The sequence below is a fragment of the Peromyscus leucopus genome, chromosome 5 (genome assembly GCF_004664715.2).
Source record: "Peromyscus leucopus breed LL Stock chromosome 5, UCI_PerLeu_2.1, whole genome shotgun sequence".
Classification (NCBI taxonomy): Eukaryota; Metazoa; Chordata; class Mammalia; order Rodentia; family Cricetidae; genus Peromyscus; species Peromyscus leucopus.
In genome coordinates, this window is record NC_051067.1 from 79,402,110 (window position 1) to 79,424,058 (window position 21,949).

Consider the following 21,949-nt stretch of genomic DNA (forward strand, 5'->3'; position numbering starts at 1 on the left):
CTTAAACACAGAAGATACTAATTAGTATATAGGTGTCACTCACAGTTCTATTAACCAGAGATGAGTAATTTAATCACATACTGTCACAGAATTAGTTATAATGACAATTATTAATGACAAAATTATCATGTGGCAGTTTGTATGTGTGATTTCCCATTTTATTCAATAAGTCAGCAAAAACATTTAAATTTGTGTGATTCTCATCTAATTTTCATTTCTCGACTCAATTTGGACTGTGTGGGACTTTAGTGCTTCCACAAATCCTCCAAGTTAAGACAATCAACTCAACATTCCCCCCCACACAGGAAAAAGCACGCTGAAAACAAACAGGGTCCTGGAGCATGGAGAAAAATGCCCAGGTTTGTAATAGCTGTGTGTGTGTTTTTCTTTGTTCCTTGTCAATATAATGGAGGTTGTTTTGGGTAATACAGCCTCCCAAGTATCTGGGATTACTTTGTGCTGCTATAGTTGGTATAGGCTGGATAATTTTATGTGTTTGCAGCATCTTTTTACTTTGTGTGTGTGTGTGTGTGTGTGTGTGTGTGTGTGTGTCACACATGCCACTGCACACATGTGGAGGTCAGAGATCAACTCAGGGAGGTGGTTCCTTTCCTTCAGCCATGTGAATCCAAGCAACTTCATTGAACCATCTTTGTAGCTAGAGTTTTCTCTCCAGGACTCGCCAAGCCCGGCAGTCCCTTAGCCCACTTATAAAATAAATGCACAGACGCTTATATTGCTTACAAACTGTATGGCCATAGCAGGTTTCTTGCTAACTGTTCTTATATCTTAAATTAACCCATTTCTATTCATCTGTAAGTTGCCACGTGGCTTGTGGCTTACCGGTATCTTAACATGTTGCTTCTCCTCACAGCAGCGGGCAGTGTCTCTCTCCGCCTCAGCCTCCACTTCCCAGAATTCTCTTCTCTGTTTGTCCCGCCTATACTTCCTGCCTGGCTACTGGCTAATCAGCATTTTATTTATACAGAGCAATATCCACAACACATCTTGCCAGCTCAACCTTGTTTTTTGAGACAGAGCTTGCCAAGCAGGCTGGGTTGGTTGAGCTGCGCTGGGATCATCAGCACAAACCACTATGCCTTTTTTTTTTAAATGTGGGTGTTGGGGTTCAAATTTAAGTCTTCATGCTTACATGGGAAACACTTTACCAAACAAGCCATCTCTGGGTTGGATGATTTTTAAGGACTCTCCTAGAATATATACTGTATGAATCTATGCCACACATTCCATATTTAATTAAATTGCCTTATTATGTGATACACAAAGCAGATTTCTGCCTCAGGGCCTTTGGACTTGCTTCTCCATCTAATAAATCATCCCTTAGATGGTCATGGCCTAGTCTCTTACTTAAGTCCCTCCTCAAATATCACTACCTCAGAGCAGCCTTCCCTGATTAGCTCACCTAAAAATAGCATGCTCTCACCATCCCTTTAGTCTGCCCCCGCCCCAGCATTGACCAGTGTCTGACTTTGTATGCCCCACACACTGGAATACAAGGTCCGTGAAGGCAAGAACTTGGTCAGCGCTGTTGGTTGCTGTATCCTCAGAACCTGGCATATAACTGCCCAGGACATATTTGTTGAAGTAATTGAATGAATCGCCATTTGAGTTTGAATATTTACCTCGTTTTGCTTCCTCAAACCAGGCAGTATATTCATGCAAAGCTGACAAACGCCCTGGCTGATTCACGTCTCTCAGGTCATTTAACTTAGCTCTGCATGAAGGGTAGACATCCAGACAGGACAGCCTGGGGGAGTGGCTAAGTTACAGGCAGGACAGGGCAGGGCCAGGCAGGGGTGAGCAGGGCCAGGCAGGGGTTAGCAGCCAGCCTTCCCTACTGCCTCACGAAATCAGTAAGTATGGCAGCTCAGCCACACTTGAGTTTATAAAGTACATTACTTTATTTTTTTATTTGATGTATATTGGTGTCTTGCCTACAAGTATGTCTGTGTGAAAGTGTTGGATCCTCTGGAACTGGACAATTGTGGGCTGCCCTATGGGTGCTGGGAATTGTACCTGGGTCCTCTGGAAGGGCAGCCAGTGCTCATAAATGCTGAGCTATCTCTTCAGCCCATATAAAGTACTTTTATGTATTATTTCATTTGGTCATTTTAGCAACACTGTAGTAGTTCTTTGTTTTCTAAAAGAAGAAATCACTCAAACACAACAAATACTAACTTTTGGTAGGTACTATTGTAACTGAAAAAAAATTAAAATATACAAAAATTTAAGATACCAGTGGTGGTGGCATTTAAATTGTTATCAGACATTGGGGAAATGTGCTGAATAACTGAGTATATCTACTTGACATGTACAGAGATTTGGGGAAGAATGGGAACAATTTTACTATGTCTTCACAGTAGGCTTGTGTGTGTGTGTGTGTGTGTGTGTGTGTTTCTAGAGTCTTAACATATTCCAGGTCTTAACGTATGCTTCTTAGCTGGAAGATCTGGAATCAACATCAGGGCTTCTTGTGTCCTAGGAAAGTACTCTACCAACTGAGTTACAATTAGCCCAGTCAGTGGACATTGTATTCTTTTTTAGCAAGAAAAAACGTAGATCAATGCTTCATTCTGTGACAAACAAGTTTTAGCCTTTGCAAAATAAGTAAACAAATAAAACCAACAACAACCCAAACTTTCCAGGATCTTGAGCTGGGCACTGAGCCAAAACCCGTGTCAGAGACTTGTTCTGGAATTTGCAGCAAGCTTGAAGCGTGCTCGCGCTTCAAGTGTTGCACTCTTCTCTTGATGATTTCAAGTACTGAAAATTCCCCCTTTTGGAGGGTATTTTTCGCGCCCCGCTAAAGCTACACAAATGACCACTCTGTAGAGAGCATCCACTAACGGCAACGGCAGAGTCATTTTAGATTTAAAGGGCTTTCGAGTTTTCTTAGTTGCGAAAGTGAAGGGGCTTTGAGCCTGGAAGCGCATCATGGAGCGACCGTGCCGCGCGGCCCTGGAGTCGGGCAGTGGTGCCAGGACGCGCGACCCAGGGTGCCTCTGAGACCGCTCCGGAACCGAGGTGCGCGTGCAGCCGCGTGCAGGCCCGGCCCCTGAGCGGAAGCCCGCCCTTCCAGTGCGCGCGCGGCGCGCGGCCGGGAGCCCCGGGGCCGCGCCCGGACCGAGGGGCGGAGCGGGCCGTCCGGATCGAGGTGGGGCGGCGCACACCAGTCACTTTCCGCGGAGTCGGCAGCCGCCTCGTGTCCCTCGGCGGTGCGGCAGAGGGACCGGAGCCGGGCGTCGTCGCGCGCGTCCGAGGTGCCCGGAGGCCCAGGTACGTGCGACCCTGACTAGGCCAGCGCGGGACGTTTGACCGGGCGGTTGCGACCCCGCTGCCCGCAGCCTGCCGCGGCCTCTGTGACGCGCTGTGCGGCCTCGGGACGCCCGCGGTCGGCGGGCAGCGGGACAGGGCGGGGCGAGCGCGGCGGCGGGGCGGGGCGGAGCGGAGCGAGGGGCGGAGCCGGCGGAGGCCCCGCCCCGGGGCCGAGCAGCGCGGACGCTACGGAGCAGGCGCGTCCCGCTGCCGCCGCCGCCGCCGCCGCCGCTGCTGCCGCCGCCGCTGCCGCCGCCGCCGCCGCCGCTCGCCCATCTCGGGAGCCGCCGCCGCCGCCGCCGCCATTTGCACGGGAACCCCGGTGACAGGGGCTCGGCGGAGGGGCGGAGGGAGGGGGGAGGGCCTGCGAGCCCCGAGGGCGGGAGCGACGCCGCCGGCGCCGGCCAGGCTCCCTGCGCGACCGCGCCGCCCGTGGCGGAACCCGGGTGGCGGCGGCGGCGGCGGCGGCGGCCGAGGCCGGGCGTGCGCCTGAGGCGGCGGCGGCGGCGGCGGCCCTGCGGGCGGCCGGGAGGGGCGGGGGCAGCGGCCGCCGCCGTTTGATGGATCCGAGGATCGCCTGGTTCCAGCCAGAGCAGCTCGGACCGTCCAACAGTCTGTGGATGCAGATCTGGGAGACGACCCAAGGGCTGAGGAACCTCTACTTCAACCACCACTGTCACAGCAGCGGCGCGAGCAGCGCGAGCGGCGGCACGGCCAGCGGCGGGAGCGGCAGCGGCCCCGGTAGCCCCGGCGGCACGGCCCCGGCTCCGGCCGGCATGTTCCGCTCGGGTGAGCGCCCGCTGGGCGGCCTCGCCGTGCCCGCGGAGCAGCGGGACTTCCTGCCCCTGGAGACGACCAACAACAACAACAACCACCACCAGCCGGCGGCCTGGGCACGGCGGGCAGCGGCAGGCCCCTCGGCGTCGCCGGTCCCGTCGGCGCCCTCGTCCCCGCGTCCCACGGCCGCGCTCCCCACCTCCGAGCCCGCCGACCCGGCCTCGGGCAGCAGTAACAAGAGGAAGCGCGACAACAAGGCCAGCACCTACGGACTCAACTACAGCCTGCTGCAGCCCAGCGGAGGGCGCGCGGCCGGGGGCGGCCGGGCCGACGGTGGCGGGGGCGTGTACAGCGGGACCCCGTGGAAGCGGAGGAACTACAACCAGGGAGTCGTGGGGTAAGTGCTGGCGCTGCGGCCTGCGCCCGCCCGGGAGGGTGGGCACACACGCGCAGCGGGGCACACGCCCACAGGGGGCTGGCGGGTGGGGAGCATCAGCGGCTGTTCATTCCTTCATCCCCGGCGGCGGCGGAGCTTTCTTTGGAATTCCCTTTGGCTGTCCACTTCCCCTCCGTAGTCATCCCCACCTTCCTTCGCTCCCGACTGTCCATGCCTCCCCGATGCTTTCTCACTGCTCTTTCCGCCGCCTCCTCCCATGCCCTAGAGTTCAGCCTTCCCCGCTGATCCCTTCCTGTCCTCCACACCTTGGTCCCCATCACCACACCCCAAGATGAAGCTCATCCCTTAGCGCTGGCCTGGTAGTAACTTCCCGAGAACGTTCTTGCCTTAGCGTCTTTAGATGGTTAGGACCAGGAGGTCCTCTTCTTGCCAAGAATAGAAACATCCAGAATGCTCCTTCCCCTCCCCCAACCCCCGACATGAGTCTTGTCAGCCCTGAGAGACACTGCCTGCTCTTGACCCTTTGGCCCACCTTTTATGTTTATTTAAAAAGAAAAAAAAAAAATTCTTGCGTTTGTGTTGCCCATACTGTAGTGAACGAAAGCAGTGAGTGGCAGCTACGTTTAGGTTGGCAGAGACGGTGAGCTCTTCCGAGCCCTGATAGAACTTTCCAGGAGTTCATGGTTGGCAGCTTCTCGCTGTGAGGTTGTCCCTGTGGCAGAGGCGGCAGTGGTTCTCATTTAGGGGTGACGGTGGTGCTAGATGTGTGAATGTTGCAGTGACTTTGTGTTTAAAGTTCGTCTCTTACAAAATGGAATCTTACCTGAGCCCTAGTGAATTATGTACATAAGCTGGGAATGTTTCCAGCCTGGTTTCCCTTTGGGAAGAGCCCTGTGGTGGCTGGATTAGGTTGCTGAGTCTCTCTTCTTTTCTTTCTTTCTTTTTTTATTTTTATTTTGATAAAGTGAAGCTTTTGGACTGTGGTATGGTGTGTGTGAGAAGTATGGTGTGTGGTTTTTTTGTGTAGTTCTAGTATGGAAAACCAGCCTGGAAATTGCTTCTCATTTTCAGGTACTGATCTGTAGTGAGTGAGGCCTCAGGAAATCAATTAGTAATCCCGTGTGAACCTTGCTTAGCTCACCCATTCAGGTCGGCCCTGGTTGGCGAGGAGAGAGAGCTGTGCAGAGCTCTGGTAAAGTGAGTTGGTGGGCTCCCTCTGCTGCGGGGGGCTGGTGTCTGCTCTGAACGCTACTATTACAACGCCCACCTTCTATGGAAAAGTGCCGTCACGTGGCTCAGGACTGGTGCTGGGGAACGCCTCATAGCTGCCCTCATTTTCCAGAGGAGATCCTCCATGGCTCAGTCATTTCTGCCCCTGATTCAAGGGCGCTCTCCATGGTCATCACCTTTTGTTAAAGACTCGTGGTTCCATCCTGTTAGCCTTTGCAAGGCTAACTAAACTTGTGGTTTAGTGACAACAGATTGCTGCTGGGGGCTCTCGCAGTTTTTAGGTAATCACTGTCAACTAATATCCGGAAGGTCCCGAATTGCATTTTACTGAAGTCTCGTTTGTTTCTAGAAAAGAGACTATAAGTCCAGAGTGCTGGCTGCCTCTGATAGCTGAGAAGTTGTTCTCCTTCCTGTTTAACATGAATCCTGAAGAGGTTCACACACAGAAGCTTCGGATGTTGTATTGCCCTCAGAAGGATCAGGGAGGAATGTTCATTTCCCTGAGGGATTACTGCTTAAAAACTGATTGTAAACTTGTTAAGCGGCTTATCACGCCATCAGACTTTCTATTCTTTCCCGCTCCCAGAAGAAGACACCAGCAGTTAGTAGTTAATTTTTCCATTCTGAGACTTCCTAGTGATGAGAGGTGCATCAAACAGTTCTAAGAAGGCTTGCTAAGAGACTCTGGGTTCCGAATGATTTTTGTTTTGATTTATGGGGCCTTATTTTTAGCTTTTAAGGGAGTTTTGCTATTTTTTTTTACTTAAAAAATTACATTGACTTATTTTGTATGTGTGTGCCTGCATGTGCCAAGGTAAGGGAGTGGAAGTCAGGACAACATATTTGGAGCTGGTATTCTTCTGGGTCTTGGGGAGCGAACTCTGTTCATTGTGACTGATGGCAAACAACTTTACCTCCTGAGCCATCTTGCCAGCCTTGATTTGCTTTTAAATACAGGAATTTAAACAGTTGGACTTCTGAGTGTACTTCTCAGTATCGTGATATTCATTAGGTGACAGAACTTTCCCTGGGGAGGCACAGCATACTCGTCTGCTCACCCCAGATACTCACAAGAGACAAAGTATGGGTATTACCAAGGTCCAACTTGGTGAACTATGAGTTTTATTGGGGTGACTTAAAGGAATGTGGGTGAAAGGTCAATTACAGGAGTAGAAATGACTCAAAGACAACTGCGTCACCAAAGCCCACCCCAGCATGGGGACTGCTCACAAAGCTGAGAACCTGGAGCCCACTGCACAGCCTGCAGGCAGGTTAACAGGTTGGACAGTGTCCTTCCCAGGTGCCTCAGTTGGTCTAAACCTCTTCCAGGAGGCTGGTCTGTCTCAAAGTCCTCTGAGAGTCCTCTTTGCAGCTGGGTTCTCCCCTGAGAGGGACTCCCAGCTTTTATTGCTTACTCTGGCAGGGAGGGCCTTAGTGAATCTGGTCGGTTTCCGGACTTCCGAGTTGTTTACCTTCCTGCTGTAGGAGCTTCCCTATAGGATGGAATCTTTCAGTCACAGGAGACTCTGAACACTATTGTGACATTACATTTAGTGTTACGTGTACCATTTTTTCCTGTGTTCTTGGGATTTAACTGTGCTGGTAGATGAGCATATTATGGTTCCTAGACTCTAGTTGACTCTCCAGCTAGGGACTTGGGACACACAGCATGTGGACAGGGCATCAGAACTCTGAGACTGACTGTCCCCTGCTCTCCTTTATGTCTTGTATTTCTTGTGGCGATGGTTGACTAGACTCTCTGAGTGCCCCTAAGACTTTAAGAGTTTGAACCCCGACTCCTCAGATGGCCTAATTTGTGAGTCTTGGTTCTTCCTTAACTTGCTTCATGTTCTTGCAAGTACTAGCTTATGTTCAACCCTTCCCTTATGAATGAATTCCCTTCTGCTCACTGGATAGGAACATTCTTTATGTAGAGTACTAGACTAGGACTGGGGTGTAGCCGGGGTAGAGCACTTGTATGGACTTTAGGTTCAATCCTTAGTAATGCCATGAAAGAAAAAAGAGAGAGAAGAAGAAAAATGAGTACGTGGGTCTTCTCCTAAAGTCTTCTCTTCAAAAGGAAACTACTCTGGATGTACTGCTCCAGCCTTTGTCCCCTGAAGCCACAAAACCAAGCCCAGAGGGCATTTGCGTTTGCTCTGTTCTTTATTTATTTTGGAGGTACCAGAGGTTCACCCCAGAGCCTTGTGTATGTTATACAAAAACCTCTTATCAATGGGCTACATCCCCAGAGCTTTTTCCCTTTCTTTTTTACTGTTTGAGACAGGGCCTCAGCCAAGTTACCCAGGCTGGCCTTGAATTCACTCTGTAGCCCAGGCAAGCTTTAATCCTATGATTTTCCTGCCTCAGTCTCCCGAGTAGCAAGGATAATACCTAAGCCACCAGGCCTGGCTTCCTTTTATTTTTTTATTTTTATTTTTATGTATTTGCTTTTCCAATTGTTTCCACATACCTGGTCCCACTGCAGGATGCTGTCCATCAGCACTTTCTTGCCCATGGAAATGAACCAGAAGCCCTTTTCTTTGTTTTGTTTTTATCTTTTTTGTATTTCTGAGACAGGGTTTCTCTGTCTCTGGCCGTCCTGGAACTCGCTTTGTAGACCAGGCTGGCCTCAAACTCAGAGATCATCCGGCCTCTGCCTTCCAAGGTGTGTGCCACCAGGCCCGGCCAGAAGCTCTTTTCTTAGAGATTTAAGGGTGCTTGTGGTAAAGAAGGAAGGATAGTAAAGGTAACATCCTGACCTGGTGTTTAGAAACTTCTGTGGAAGGTGCCTGATACTTTCCAACCTTCATGAGGATGAGGCTGTGGGCTGTCCTGGGAAGTCTCTGGTTTGTCAAGGCTTAAGTGACTTTCTCAGTCATGTTTTGGGGACTATGCATTAACAAAAGAGATATCAAGGAGACTTAGGGGGAAAGGCTTTACTTCTGTGTGTTGGGATAGTTCTGGGAGTTAGACCTGGGCTCTCATCATGAGCTGGGGAGTCATCACTCTATCACCAAGCTGCACTCCAGCACCCTCAAAACGCAAGTTTAAGGAATCAGCTTTTGAGCTAAGGAGGTAAGAATGTGAGTGGGAGGAACAGATTAAGAAAGGATCCTGGCTCAGTGCTGGGCTTGATAACCACACAGTTTTGAATGTTAGGTGCTAAGGGCTGTGTTATTTCCCCAGGCCACAGCATTCTTTGCACAGCACCATCATCTAGTTCACTGTGCACCAGTGCTGATGGCTTCTCTTTAGTGTTGGTCTTGTGGCTTATTCTTCAGCATTGTCATGGGATTGGTGTCCCTGCTGGGCTTCTGATCAATCAGGCAGATGAACACAGATTGAGGAGGAAAGAATTTAGAAGTCTTGCTGGATGGTGGTGGCGCGCATAGCAGGTGGGTCTCTGTGAGTTTGAGGCCAGCCTGGTCTACAAAGTGAGTTCCAGGACAAGTAGGGCTGTTACATAGAGAAACCTTGTCTTGAAAAACCAATTAAAAAAAAATGATGATGATGACACATTGTGGATTCTGTGCTACCTGTAATTTATGCTTTCATGGCATGACTTCATCTTCTGAGGAAGGGTCTGACTGGTGAGTGCTGTTTCTTTTGGGGTCATTGGCACGGGTAGTCTTTGAAAACTGCTCTTGCATTTTTAGCTGTTGAGAAGCAAAGGGAAACAGAGCTAGAGCCTTCTAGAGTCTACCTTGTGCTTCCGTGGGTGGTTTGGGACAGTAGAGGAAAGAGAAGCAGGAAAAGGGTGGCAGATCAGTAAGGGAGACCTCAGGATCCTAGTCTACTGGGGCCCTATCTCAGTTTCTTTCATGAAACAGCTTCCTGTCATAGTATAGGAGCTCAGAAGGCTCTGGGAAGCAATGTTACGGATTCCTTTGGTGACACTGGACTGGGCAGGTGGCTGACTTCCTTGATGAGTTCTTTCTCAGACAACCTGAAAATTGTAAAACTGGGGTAGACATGAGGGCAATGAATAGGTAGGTATTCGTATGCCTTCTGAAGCTGAGAGAACTCACGGGTACGTCCTCTGTGGGAACTAGAAAAGCGGCTGTCATACGCTTTCACACAGCTTTCTCTTCTGCTCTCTTGACTGGAAGATCAGCATTTAGTGGCGGGAACTATTTCAGGATCACACCCACAACACTGCAGACTACTAATCACATACACATAGGTGTGGTGTGTTCTTGCTAGCGTGATGGGCCATGGAAGACACTGTTTTTGAAGACTTTTGGTCCACTTATTAGCAGCTGGTTGTGCTCTTTTTTTCTACAGAGCTGACTGAACAGCTCAAAGCCTCCTGAGGAGTTGAGAGGACATTAGAATGTTCTTTTAACTTGAGAGTATTTGCTAAGGACTTAGCTGCTCTGGAACACTAAAACGGCTTCACATTTATTACACTATAAGATTACACATAATGATTTTCTTATAAGTGATTAAGTATTGAAGTTGAAGATGGCTTTAAGCTAGGCTTTTCATTAATTTGCATTCACCTTTAAATTCTGATAAATTGATGTTATAAAAGACTTATATATACTAGAACTTTGGGCCACATAGGAAATTGAGTTGAAGATTTTAAGAAAAAGTTGAACATGGAGCCATTTAGCTCAGAGATTACATTAGTATTTTATAATAAAACATAGGAATTCTAGTTCAAGTCCCACCTAAAATAGTGGTTTGTAATTAGTGCAGAAATACTTGCTTTCCTATTAGTTTATTAAGTAGAAGTGTTCAAGAAAATAGAAACCATTATTGCCATGTTTCAAAAACTTTAACAAAACTTTTCTACTTGTTACCATAATTAACCTCTCTCTCTCTCTCTTCTCTCTCTCTCTCTCTCTCTCTATATATATATATATATATATATATATACATTAATTTTTTCTTTTGAGATAACTGATAAATTAATAGGAAGTTACAGAAATTAGTAGAGTGATTGATCATCATAGTCTATTTGCTCAGTTTCGTTGCAGTAATGTCCCAATTACTAGTTAATTCAGAACTACCATTCTCATAACCTGTGACGTTTCATAGTTTGCCAGTTTCACATGCCTATGTGTGTGTGCTGTGTTCAGCTTTACCGTATTTGTAGATTCGTACCACCACCACAGTCAAGATGGAGAACTGGGTCAGGTTCATCTTCATCTTGGATGTTCATCATGATTCCTTCATGAGGAACAATAAAAAAAGAACTATCCTATCGACTCAGAAATCTCTCTGATCTCCATTGGAACACACATCCTTCTTGTCCCTAACCCTTAACAAGTACTAGTCTGTTCTCCATTTCTGCAAATTTGCCCTTTTGAGAATGTGAATTAAATGGAATCCTATAATCTGTAACTTTGGCTGTTTTCTTCTCACTGAAATTTCTTTGCGAGTCATACAGCTTGCCTTAAGTGCCAGTAGTTCCTCTGTTACCTGGTAGTATTCCATTGTATGGATGCACCAGCTGAAGGATATTCCAGAAAAGTGGTTTCTAGTTTTTGACTGTTACAAATAAAGCTGCTATAAACATTTGTGTATTTTTTTATGTGAACATAAGGCTTCATTTTGGGGGAATAAATGCCCAATGCCATATGGTAAATACATGTTTAGTTTAAAGAGCTTCTAACCATTTTTTATACTTTCGTGTGTGTGTGTGTGTGTGTGTGTGTGTGTGTGTGTGTGTGTGTGTGTGTACATGTGGTATGTGCACGTGCATTTGGAGGTCGGAGGTTAACACCATATATCTTCATTTTGTTCTCTACCTAATTTTTGAGACAGGATCTCTCTGTGAACCTGGAATTCGCTATTTTGGTTAGACTGATTGAACATTAAGCCCCCAGGATCCATCTGTGCCTGCCGACATTGGGATTACAGACAGGCACTGCCATCCACCTTTTATTTAGGTGCTAACCTCAGGTTCTTATACTTGTATAGCAAGCACATTACCCACTAAGACATCTCCCTAGATTCCCTCTACTTTGTACACTAGATTTTAGTCAAGAGGATACTAAGCCATTCTAGAGCGGCTGCATCATGCCAAGTTCCTGTGTGAGGGGTCCGGATTCCTGCATCTCTCCAGCACCTGCTGTGGCCACTGCAGTACAGTTCTTGTAATAGGTGATATCAGACAGCTTATTGTGCTGTGGTCATTCTAGATTTGGAGGAATTACTCCGCCTCGTGAGCCATTTCCCCACCTTCCATCTCAGTCTTCCTTATCTGGGATTGCAGCTTGCTGGTAGAACCTTTTCCTTACATGCACACGCCCTGTGTTCCATCCTGGCGTTGAAAAGAGCCTCAATTCCCAAGACTTACTCAGATTTTGCTCTGAGTGCTATCATTTAAAGTTTATTTTATTTCATGTGTGTGGGGGATGTCTTTGCAATATTCGTCTCCCTCCTCTCAGTGGGGTCTTACTATGTTTGTCTGCCAGATTAATTGGTCTTCAGTGGGGTGGTGGTCTCTACGCTTGGGCTTCTTGACTAGTAAGAACTCCAATTGTATGCCACAACACTACCTTAGTGTTGGTTTTATTTTTGTAATAAATTAATAACGGGGAGAGAGAGAGAGAGAAAGAGAGAGAGAGAGGGAGAGAGAGAATGAGAGAAGAAGAATGAGAGAGAGAGAGAGAGAGAGAGAGAGAGAGAGAGAGAGAGAGAGAATAAGAGTCTCACTATGTAGCTCAGGCTGGCCTCGAACACCTGGCCATCCTCCTGCCTCAGCCTCCTAATTGTTGAAATTGCCGGTGTTGGCCACTGCGCTTGCTTATACTCATGGAGTGGAATGAAACATCCACTGTTTGTCTCCCCAATTGTCCTATAATAACCTCTTAAAAACAGCTTGTTCAAAGCAGGAGCCAAATATGGTTCTTTCTCTGCTATTTAAATCTTTTAATCTATAGATTTCTCTGCCATCTGTTTTCCTCTCTATTAAATTTGTTGAAGAAATTAGGTTATTTTTTTTCTCTCCTTTAGTTGAGATAATTTGGATGTGTTGTGTGTTTGTGTGCATTTATTTATTTGGACATGTGTGCCTGTGTGTGCAAATGGGGAAGCCCGAGAGGACACGAGGTGCCCTGTTCTTTTGCTTTCCACTTTTTCCCTTTGAAATAGGGTCTCACCCCTTTTTTATCTTTTGGCTCGGCTGGCTGGCCAGCTAGCTGTGGGGGTCTGCCTTGTCTGTCTTCTCTCCGATCAGCATGGGGTTGGTCTTAGAGTTTCTTTAAATTCATAATTGGAACTAGAGACTTGTTTCTATTTTTTTTTTCATGAATGCTTTATAGGTGAATGATTTATGTTTTTAAAAGACAGATAGGAGCTAAAGAGATGGTTCAGAGCATTGGTTACTCTTCTAGAAGACCCAGGTTCATTTCCCTGCAACCATATGGTGGCTCACAGCTGGCTGTAACTCCAGTCCCAGTAGGGGATCTGACACCAGCTAAATTCCAGTAATGTGGGCCTTCAGTCCCAACACTGGGGATCAGGTGGATCTCTCTGAATTCAAGGCGAGTGTGGCCTCTACATGTCCTGGTTTCCAGACAGCCAGGGCTAAGTTGAGAGACTGTCTCATTAAACAACAACAAAAAGACTGAATAGCTGTCTTTTGTGATGTTAGCAGCCATTAATGATGGTTGGCTGGTAGTATTAATGTACTAGAATTGTAAGCTCATATTCTACTTGGATCCTTTCCCCTTGATAGCTGGTACTTCTAAGGGAAGATGTCCTTCCCTGGCTGACTCTGGTCACCATGAGGGTGCAGTTCTTTGTTGGAGTACAGCTTGAGTGAGGATGGAGGTGGGAGGACTTCTGCACGAGGGAGGAGAAGTGTAAGGTGCGTGAGAGAGAGAGAGAGAGAGAGAGAGAGAGAGAGAGAGAGAGAGAGAGAGAGAGAGAGAGAGAGAAGGAAGTTCTTTCCACTGTGGTTGGAAATGGCATGAGAGCCCTCTACCCTGCCTTGGCTTTTGATCTGTGGCAGTCAAGGAAAACCGTATGGAATCTGTGGCCTGTGAGGCTATGCCCAGGAGACATTCACACAGCTTCAATTCAGGATTCAGAAGCAGTGTTTGCTTGTTTGTTTTTCTTCAAATTAGCCTTATACTTCCTTGTCGGTGCTAATGTTTTTAACCTTGGGACGAATCATTCTTGCTTTCAGGCTGATAGAACCCATAGGCCGGTTAGAAAGAATTCCTACAGGAAGTAAAGTTGTCAGGTGTCCCCTGTCCCCTCAGACACTTTAAAGGCCACCACTTATAATAGTAGAGTAAGGTGTGTGGCAGCAGGACGGCCTTTGGGGAGCAAGACTCTGAGGAGACTCTGGTCCCCAGCCCCTAGCTCCCCAACCCTAAGTCAGTTTTGGTTTCTTCTGGAGCGTGCAGGAGTTTCTTTAGGGAGGCAGCAGTCAATCCTGGGCAAGATGGCAGTCACACACTGCCAGTAGATTTGGGGAGGCAGTTTTAGGTTATGGAAAAAGTGAGTAGAAAGTTCAGTTTCCGTGTGCCCCGGGCTCCTGATTTCCCCATTACTCATGTCTCAAGTAGAGTGCTGAACTTGATGGTAAGTACAGTCATGTTTGGCAATAGGATTCACTCTCGGTGGGACAGATCGTAGAGCTTGGGCAAATGTGTGACAAGATGATCCTAGTGCCCATCCCCCAGTTCTCTTTCCTCCACCTCTTCCTCCCCTTTTTTCTCTTCGAGAACACCTGGCAAACACCAGTCCTTCCTTCTTTGTCTCTAGCTTGCCCCTCCCCGGGCTGTATTCTGAGTTGCCCATTAAGTCTTTCATCCTACCTTTCACTTGGCAGCCTGCTTTTGAGGTCCCTTGCTGTGTCCTCCTGTCTGGTGCAGCTGATGTCCCTGGAGTGCTGAATTACACCCATGGTAGAGATCTACCAGTCTGTTTATTTATCCACTTGTTGCTTCCAAGTTTGGCATTTGTGCCCAGAGCCGCTGCAAATGGTCATGTGCCAGTTTTTGTGTGGCCGTACTTCTAGCAGGGAACATGATTGTTGGATTACATGGTAAGATTATGTTCAGTTTGTAAAAAGACTGCCCAGGGGTCTTCCAAAGTGGCTGTATCATTTTTCATCCATAAAGCAGAAAATGGAGTTTCTTGTTATTTCACATCTTCCCCCTGGTTATTATTTTGGCTTTTTGCCATTCTAGTAAATGAATAGTGATAACAATTTAATTTGTGGTTCTCTGATTTCCTTCACAAGTCCATGTGCTGGAAGCATAATCTGAATGCATCAATGTTGAAAGGTGGGGCCTGTAAGAGATGATTGACAGCTAGATGTGGGGAGGCTGAGACAGGAAGGTGGTGAGTTGAAGGCCAGTCTGGGCTTCATAGCAAGACCTTACCTTTTTTTTTTTTTGTGTGTGTGTGTGTGGGGGTGGTTCTAGTGATTGAACCCAGGGCCTCATGCTAGGCAAGCACTCTGTCACTGAGATACATCCCAGCCCAAGGCTCTGTCTCAACATGAAAAATTAATAATAAATAAATGTTGTTATGAGAGCTCTGCCCTCATGACTAGATTGATGTTACTGTTCTCTTTTTTCCTTTCTCCATTTTCATGTGTGTATAGATATAGTATGCATACGTGTGTGTGTGTGTGTGTGTGTGTGTGTGTGTGTGTACATATGTGCACATATATGTGGAGGCCTGAGGTTGATGCTGAGACTCATCCTCAATCATTCTTCAACATTATTGGTGCAGGGTTTCTCAGTCAAACCCTTAGCTTACTGATGTGGCTAGTCTCATTAGCAGGCTTGCTCTGGGATCCCTGGCCTCTGGCTTTTGAGGCAGTGATTACATACAGGCTGCCATGCCCACATGGCATTTACATGGGTTCTGAACTCTGGTCTTCACCCTCGCAGGGCAAGCACTGCACCACTGAACCATCCATCCCTTTAGCGTCCTCATACTGCTGTCTAGAGAGTGGGTTTGTTGAACTTTCTCCTTCTCCTATGCTGTCTTAACCAGGTGGTGCCTGTCATGGGAGCAGAAGACTCACCAGATGAGGCTTAGTGTCTGTTTTCTTCCTTTGTTTTTGTGAAGCATCACAGCAAAAACGATGTGGGTGCTGGGAATCAAACCCAGGCCTCTCTAAGATGGATAAGTTCTCTAAACTCAAGGTTTCACTGTGTCGCCCTAGCAGTCCTGGAACTCACTTTGTAGACTGGGCTGGCCTTGAACTCACAGAAATCCACCTGCTACTGCCTCCTGAGTGCTGAGATTAAAGGCATTTGCTGCCATGCCAAGCTCCCTAAAATCTTAAAAAAAATTTTTTTTCTTATTTATTGTGTGCACATGTATGTGTGTTTGCCCATGTGCCAGAGCACATGTGTGGAGGTCAGAGAATAACTTGGAGGAATCTCTCCATCTTGTAGGTCCTGAGATCAAAGTTTGGTTGTTATCCTTGGTGGTAAGCATCTTTACCCGCTGTACTGTCTGTACTGTCTTAACGACTCCAGACTCACTTTCTAGTGGGGCTCCCTTGTTCTGTTGTTATTTGATGGAATGAAAGGTTGTCCTGTGTTCTCCAAATTGCCTTTGCTTCTTTGTCAGACTTTGGTGGACCATATGTATGTGTGTTTCTAGGCTATATTTTGTTTCTTTATTTTTCTTTTTTAGTAATGTCACAGTACTTTTTTTTTTTTTTTTTTTTTTTTTTAAATTGAAACAGGATCAATATCCTAGGGTAGCCTAGAGGTCACTATATAACTGAACTCTACTCCTGATCCAGCTTCCCAGGTGCTGGGATTATAGGGCTCAGTGGTGCTAGGGACTGAGCTCATGGCCTCTTGAATGCTCTGCACTGTCCCGGCCCCAGCTCCCTAATGTCATTAACGGCTGAGGTGAAGAACTCTCTGTTCTACCACTCCATTCTCCTTTAGTGTTGTGCTGGCTTTTGAGTCTTTGTCTTTTTTGTTTATTTGTCTTTGTTTTTTGAGACAGGGTTTCTCTGTGTCCTGGAGCTCACTCTGTAGACCAGGCTGTCCTCGAACTCAGAGATCCACCTGCCTCTGCCTCCTGAGTACTGGGATTAAAGGCATGTCACTACTACATGGCATCTTGTTCTTAATTTTAATGGTGGGAAAGCATCTGATTTAACACTATTAATTTTTTTTTTTTTGTAGATTTAAAAAAAAAATAAAAGTTGAACTTCCCTTTTCTAGTTTGCTGGTTTTTTTTTTAAAAATTTAATTTAATTTTATTTTACAATACCATTCAGTTCTACATATCAGCCACAGGTTCCCCTATTCTCCCCCCTCCCACCCCCTCCCCTTACCCCCAGCCCACCCCCCATTCCCACCTCCTCCAGGGCAAATCCTTCCCTGAGGACTGCGATCAACCTGATAGACTCAGTCCAGGGAGGTCCAGTCCCCTCCTCCCAGACTGAGCCAAGTGTCCCTGCATAAGCTCCAGGTTTCAAACAGCCAACTCATGCAATGAGCACAGGACTTGGTCCCACTGCCTAGTTGCCTCCCAAACTGATCAAGCCAATCAACTGTCTCACCTATTCAGAGGGCCTGATCCAGCTGGGGGCCCCTCAGCCTTTGGTTCATAGTTCATGTGTTTCCATTCATTTGGCTATTTTTTTCAATAATTGAGTAAAACTGAAATTTATTATAAGCCACAGTTGTCCTAGGGACCTCCATGCTATATATATAGCCTCCATGGTTCTATGGGTTGTGGTCTGATTGTTCTTTATTTTATATCTAGAATCCACTTATGAGTGAGTACATACCATGACTGTCTTTCTGGGTTTGGGTTACCTCACTCAGGATGATTTTTTCTAGTTCCTTCCATTTGCCTGCAAATTTCATGCTTTCATTGTTTTTCTCCGCTGAGTAGTACTCCATTGTGTATATGTACCACATTTTTTTCATCCATTCTTCTGTTGACGGGCATCTAGGTTGTTTCCAGGTTCTGGCTATTACAAATAGTGCTGCTATGAACATAGCTGAGCATGTATCTTTATGGTATGAATCAGCATTCCTTGGGTATATGCCCAAGAGTGGGATGGCTGGGTCTTGAGGTAGTTCGATTCCTAATTTTCTGAGAAACCGCCATACTGATTTCCACAGTAGTTGTACAAGTTTACATTCCCACCAACAGTGGAGGAGTGTTCCCTTTGCTCCACATCCTCTCCAACATTGACTGTCTGTCACTGGTGTTTTTGATCGTAGCCATTCTGACAGGTGTAAGGTGGTATCTCAGAGTCATTTTGATTTGCATTTCTCTGATGATTAAGGATGTTGAGCATTTCTTTAAATGTCTTGCAGCCATTTATGATTCTTGTTTTGTGAATTCTCTGTTTAGCTCTTTAGTCCATTTTTTAATTGGACTGTTCAGTACTTTGATGTCTAGTTTCTTGAGTTCTTTATATACTGTGGAGATCAATCCTCTGTCAGATGTGGGGTTGGTGAAGATCTTTTCCCATTCTGTTGGCTGTCTTTTTGTCTTATTGACTGTGTCTTTTGCCCTGCAGAAGCTTCTCAATTTCGAGAGGTCCCATTTATTAATTGTTGTGCTCAGGGTCTGTGCTGTTGGTGTTTTATTTAGGAAATGATCTCCGGTGCCAATGTCTTCAAGAGTGCTTCCTACTTTCTTTTCTATTAAGTTTAGTGTAACTGGATTTATGTTCAGGTCTTTGATCGGGTTTTTTTTTGTTTTTTTGTTTTGTTTTTTTTTGTGAAGGTATATTAGATTTTAACCTTTTTTGCATATTATACGATTATAGAATTTTTCTTCCTTAGTTGCTGTAATGGATGTTATTCTTGAGTTTTGAATTAGCCTTGCATATCAGAGTAAGGTTATGTTTATCATAAATTATCCTGCCTCAGCCTCTTAAGTACTGATAAGTGCAGCACCATGCCTAGCATTTTACTTAAGTTTGCTTCATAGCATTAGTGTGTTTCATTTAGCCCAATAAATCTGTGGATAGTGTTCTTCATGACACACGAATGGCTGTAGGCCAGCGCTGATTAGTTACACTTCATTTCGTCTTTATTATTTATTTTCAGTTGTATGTATATGAATGTGTGTTTTTATATGGGTTTGTGAAGATGCGTATTGTGTCTGCAGAGTCCGGAAGACAGTGTTGGGTTCCCTGGAGCTGGAGTCACAGGCAGTTCAGAGCCACCTTACCTGGTGCTGGGAACTGAAAGCACCATGTGCTCTTAACTGCTGAGCTGTAATGTTAGTTATTAGTTAATATTATTTTTATGTATGTGAATGTCTGTGCACTAGATGAGTGCCTGGCGTTGGAGGCCAGAAGAAGGCATCAGGTCCCCTGGGATCGGAGTCACGGGTGGTTAAAGGCAACCATGTAGGTCCTGGAAACAGAACCAGGGTCTCTGCAAAAGCACCTAGTCCTCTTAACCTCAGACCCATTTCTCTAACCCCTAATATTAATAATTTTTATATCCTCTTTCCACTAATTTGGCTAGATGTTTACCAGCTTTTTGTTTGTTTTGTTTTTGGAGCTGAGGATCGAATCCAGGGCCTTGAGCTAAATCCCCAACCCCCCCTTTTTTTTTTGTTTTTTTGAGACAGAGTTTCTCTGTGTAGTTTTGGTGCCTGTCCTAGAACTCACTCTGTAGCCCAGGCTGGCCTTGAACTCACAGAAATCTACCTGCCTCTGCCTCCTGAGTGCTGGGATTAAAGGTGTGCGCCACCACTGCCCGGCTTACCAGCTTTTTTTTTTTTTTCAAATAGCAACCATTATTATAGTGTATATATGAGGTGTTTGTGTGTGCATGCATGCGTGCCGTACAATGCATGTGAAGATCATAGGACAACTTATAGGAGGAGTTGGTTTTCTCCTTTAACCGTGGGTCTGGGCTTTGAACTCAGGACATCAAGCTTGTGCAGCCAGCCCCACTGAGCTATCGTGTTGGCCCAATTTATGGATTTTATTTATATTTTTTAAGGAATAAGTTTTCATCAGGTTTTTGTCCTCTCTGATTTGTATTTGTTTTCAGTTTCATTGGTTTCTACTTTATTATTTTTATAGGGGTCTCACTCTTCTGTTCCATTCTGATTCTTAGCATATATGCTGCTGAAGTGACACTGATTTCTACTGTACATTTATTTTCTACAGCTTACTTTGATTTTCTCCATTATTTCCTAGTTTCCTAAGTGAAAACATAAAATTTGTGATGTTTATTTAGATCTTCTCTTCTAATACTTTAATACTATAAATGTTTTCTCTATTTTTTCAGGACCCTACAACTTTTGATGTTATATTTTTCTTTAGTTAGGAGTATCAAACTTCTAGTTAGATACTTTTAGTTAGAAGTATTTCTTAGGACTTCTGTAACCTGTCTGTTACTTTAGAGGTATGTTTAATCCTCAGTTATGTATTTTGGGATTTTCCAGCTGTGTTTCTGTTATGATTTCTAGTTTAATTCCATGGCTCATTTTACGTTTTTATGTTGTTGTTGTTTTAATAAAAACATATGTGTATTTTAAATTTATTTTTATTTTATGTCTGTAGGTTTTTTTGTCTGCATGTATGTCTGTGCACTATGCCCATGCAGTGCTTGCAGGGGCCAGAAGAGGGCGTTAGATCCTTTGGAACCTTGGATACCTGTGAACCATCACATGGGTACAGGGAACTGAGCCCTGGTCCTTTGCAAGAGCAGCTAGTGCTCTTAACCTATGAGCCATCTCTCCAGCCTATTTGTTAAGGTTTTACAGCTGAATGGTTTTTTTTTTCTTGAGAAATACTAGCAATATCAGTTTCTCTTTTTTGTTGTGTAGCTTCAAAATGCCAAATGATTAAAAAATCAGAATGATGCATCCCATGGGTCCATTGATGGGTGGATTAATAAACAATGTGGTGTAGATATACAGTGGGATATTATCCAGACTGAAAAAGAAGAGAAATTCTGGCACATGCTGCCGGAAATTACGCTGTATGAAAAAACCAGACGCAAAGGGCCAGGTATCGCACAGTGTGGCGTATTACAGGAACCACCTAGGCACAGGTGGGTCAGCGAAGCCCACAGACAGGGATCAGGACTGTTGCCAAAGGCGGGGCGAAGCAGGAAATAGAGTTTATCATGAACCGTAGCATTTCACTTGGGGAATATTGAAAGGTCAGGAGGTAGATAGTGGTAGTAGTTACACCCCAGGGTTGAGTGAGTGTACTTAATGCCATAGAATTGTAGGCTTAGAAATGGCTGACAGCTGGAGGTGCCGCTCACAGCACAGTACTTGGTTAGCATACCCAGGGTCCTGTGTTCAAGTCCTAGTACTGGGGAGAAGTAGTGGTTGTAATGGTAAAATCTGTTATATATTGTTTTTATACACACACACACACACACACACACACACACACACACACACACACTACATTTTGAAAATGGGAAAGATTGAAAAATATTTTTAAGTTTCTTGTCTTATGTCTGTGTACATGAGCATTGATGTTCATGGTGTTCCAGGCAGTGGCAGTTGTGAGCCAGCTGATGTGGTATGGGGAAGAGAACTCAGGTCCTTTGCAATATGTAATCTTAATTGCTGTGCCATCTCTTTAGCCTGGACAGATTTATCTATTTATGTATTATTTACGGTCAGAATGGTATGGAGAGTGGAAAGCGTTTAAAGAATCTATTGAAAAATTTAATTTTGAGGCCAGTCTGGTCTATAGAGCTAGTTCTAGGACAGCCAAGCCTACACAAAGAAGCCCTGAATTGAAAAACCTCAACAAATGAAAAAAAAAATTTTTTTTTTCTTTTGAGACAGAGTTTCTTTGTGTAACAGCCCTGGCTGTCCTGGATCTCGCTCTGTAGACCGGGTTGGCCTTGAACTCACAGAGATCCACCTGCCTCTGCCTCCCGAGTGCTGGGATTAAAGGCGCACACCACTACCATCTGGCATAAACAATTTTCTGAACGGGAGTAACTGGGGATGATATCCAGGACCTCTAGCATTCTGCTACTAAGCTACATTTCCAGCTCTCAGAATTTTGCATTATTTAATTTTCATTTGTCATTGTTTCGATAAACCTTGTTATGCTCAGTTAGGACATTTTGTGGTATGGTAAGTAGGATTTTTATGTAAATTAGCACACAGTTGCATGTTTGGGCTGAGTTTGATACCGCAGAACACACGTGTACCATCACTGCTCTGCTTATTCAGGCACAGGGTAGACTCATAGAGTCTGAGACTGAAGGATCTTTAGGGGTCAGTGGAGCATAGCTGTGT

At 45.7% G+C, this 21,949-nt stretch overlaps 1 protein-coding gene across 5 annotated transcripts in view; it reads left to right on the top strand.

The window, feature by feature from the left end:
* The first annotated feature begins 3,166 nt into the window (after positions 1–3,166).
* The window catches only part of Tent4b (terminal nucleotidyltransferase 4B), a 64,483-nt gene continuing 45,700 nt past the window's right edge, over positions 3,167–21,949 (top strand). For 4 of the 5 annotated variants that reach the window (XM_037206071.1, XM_037206072.1, XM_028891835.2 and 1 more), the window contains exon 1: positions 3,844–4,510. In XM_037206071.1, the coding sequence (XP_037061966.1) occupies positions 3,897–4,510 (614 nt within the window). In that variant the 5' untranslated portion in view covers positions 3,844–3,896. Of the gene's footprint in view, positions 3,298–3,843; positions 4,511–21,949 lie in introns of those variants that run through there. The other variant, XM_028891836.2, reaches the window with a different exon arrangement.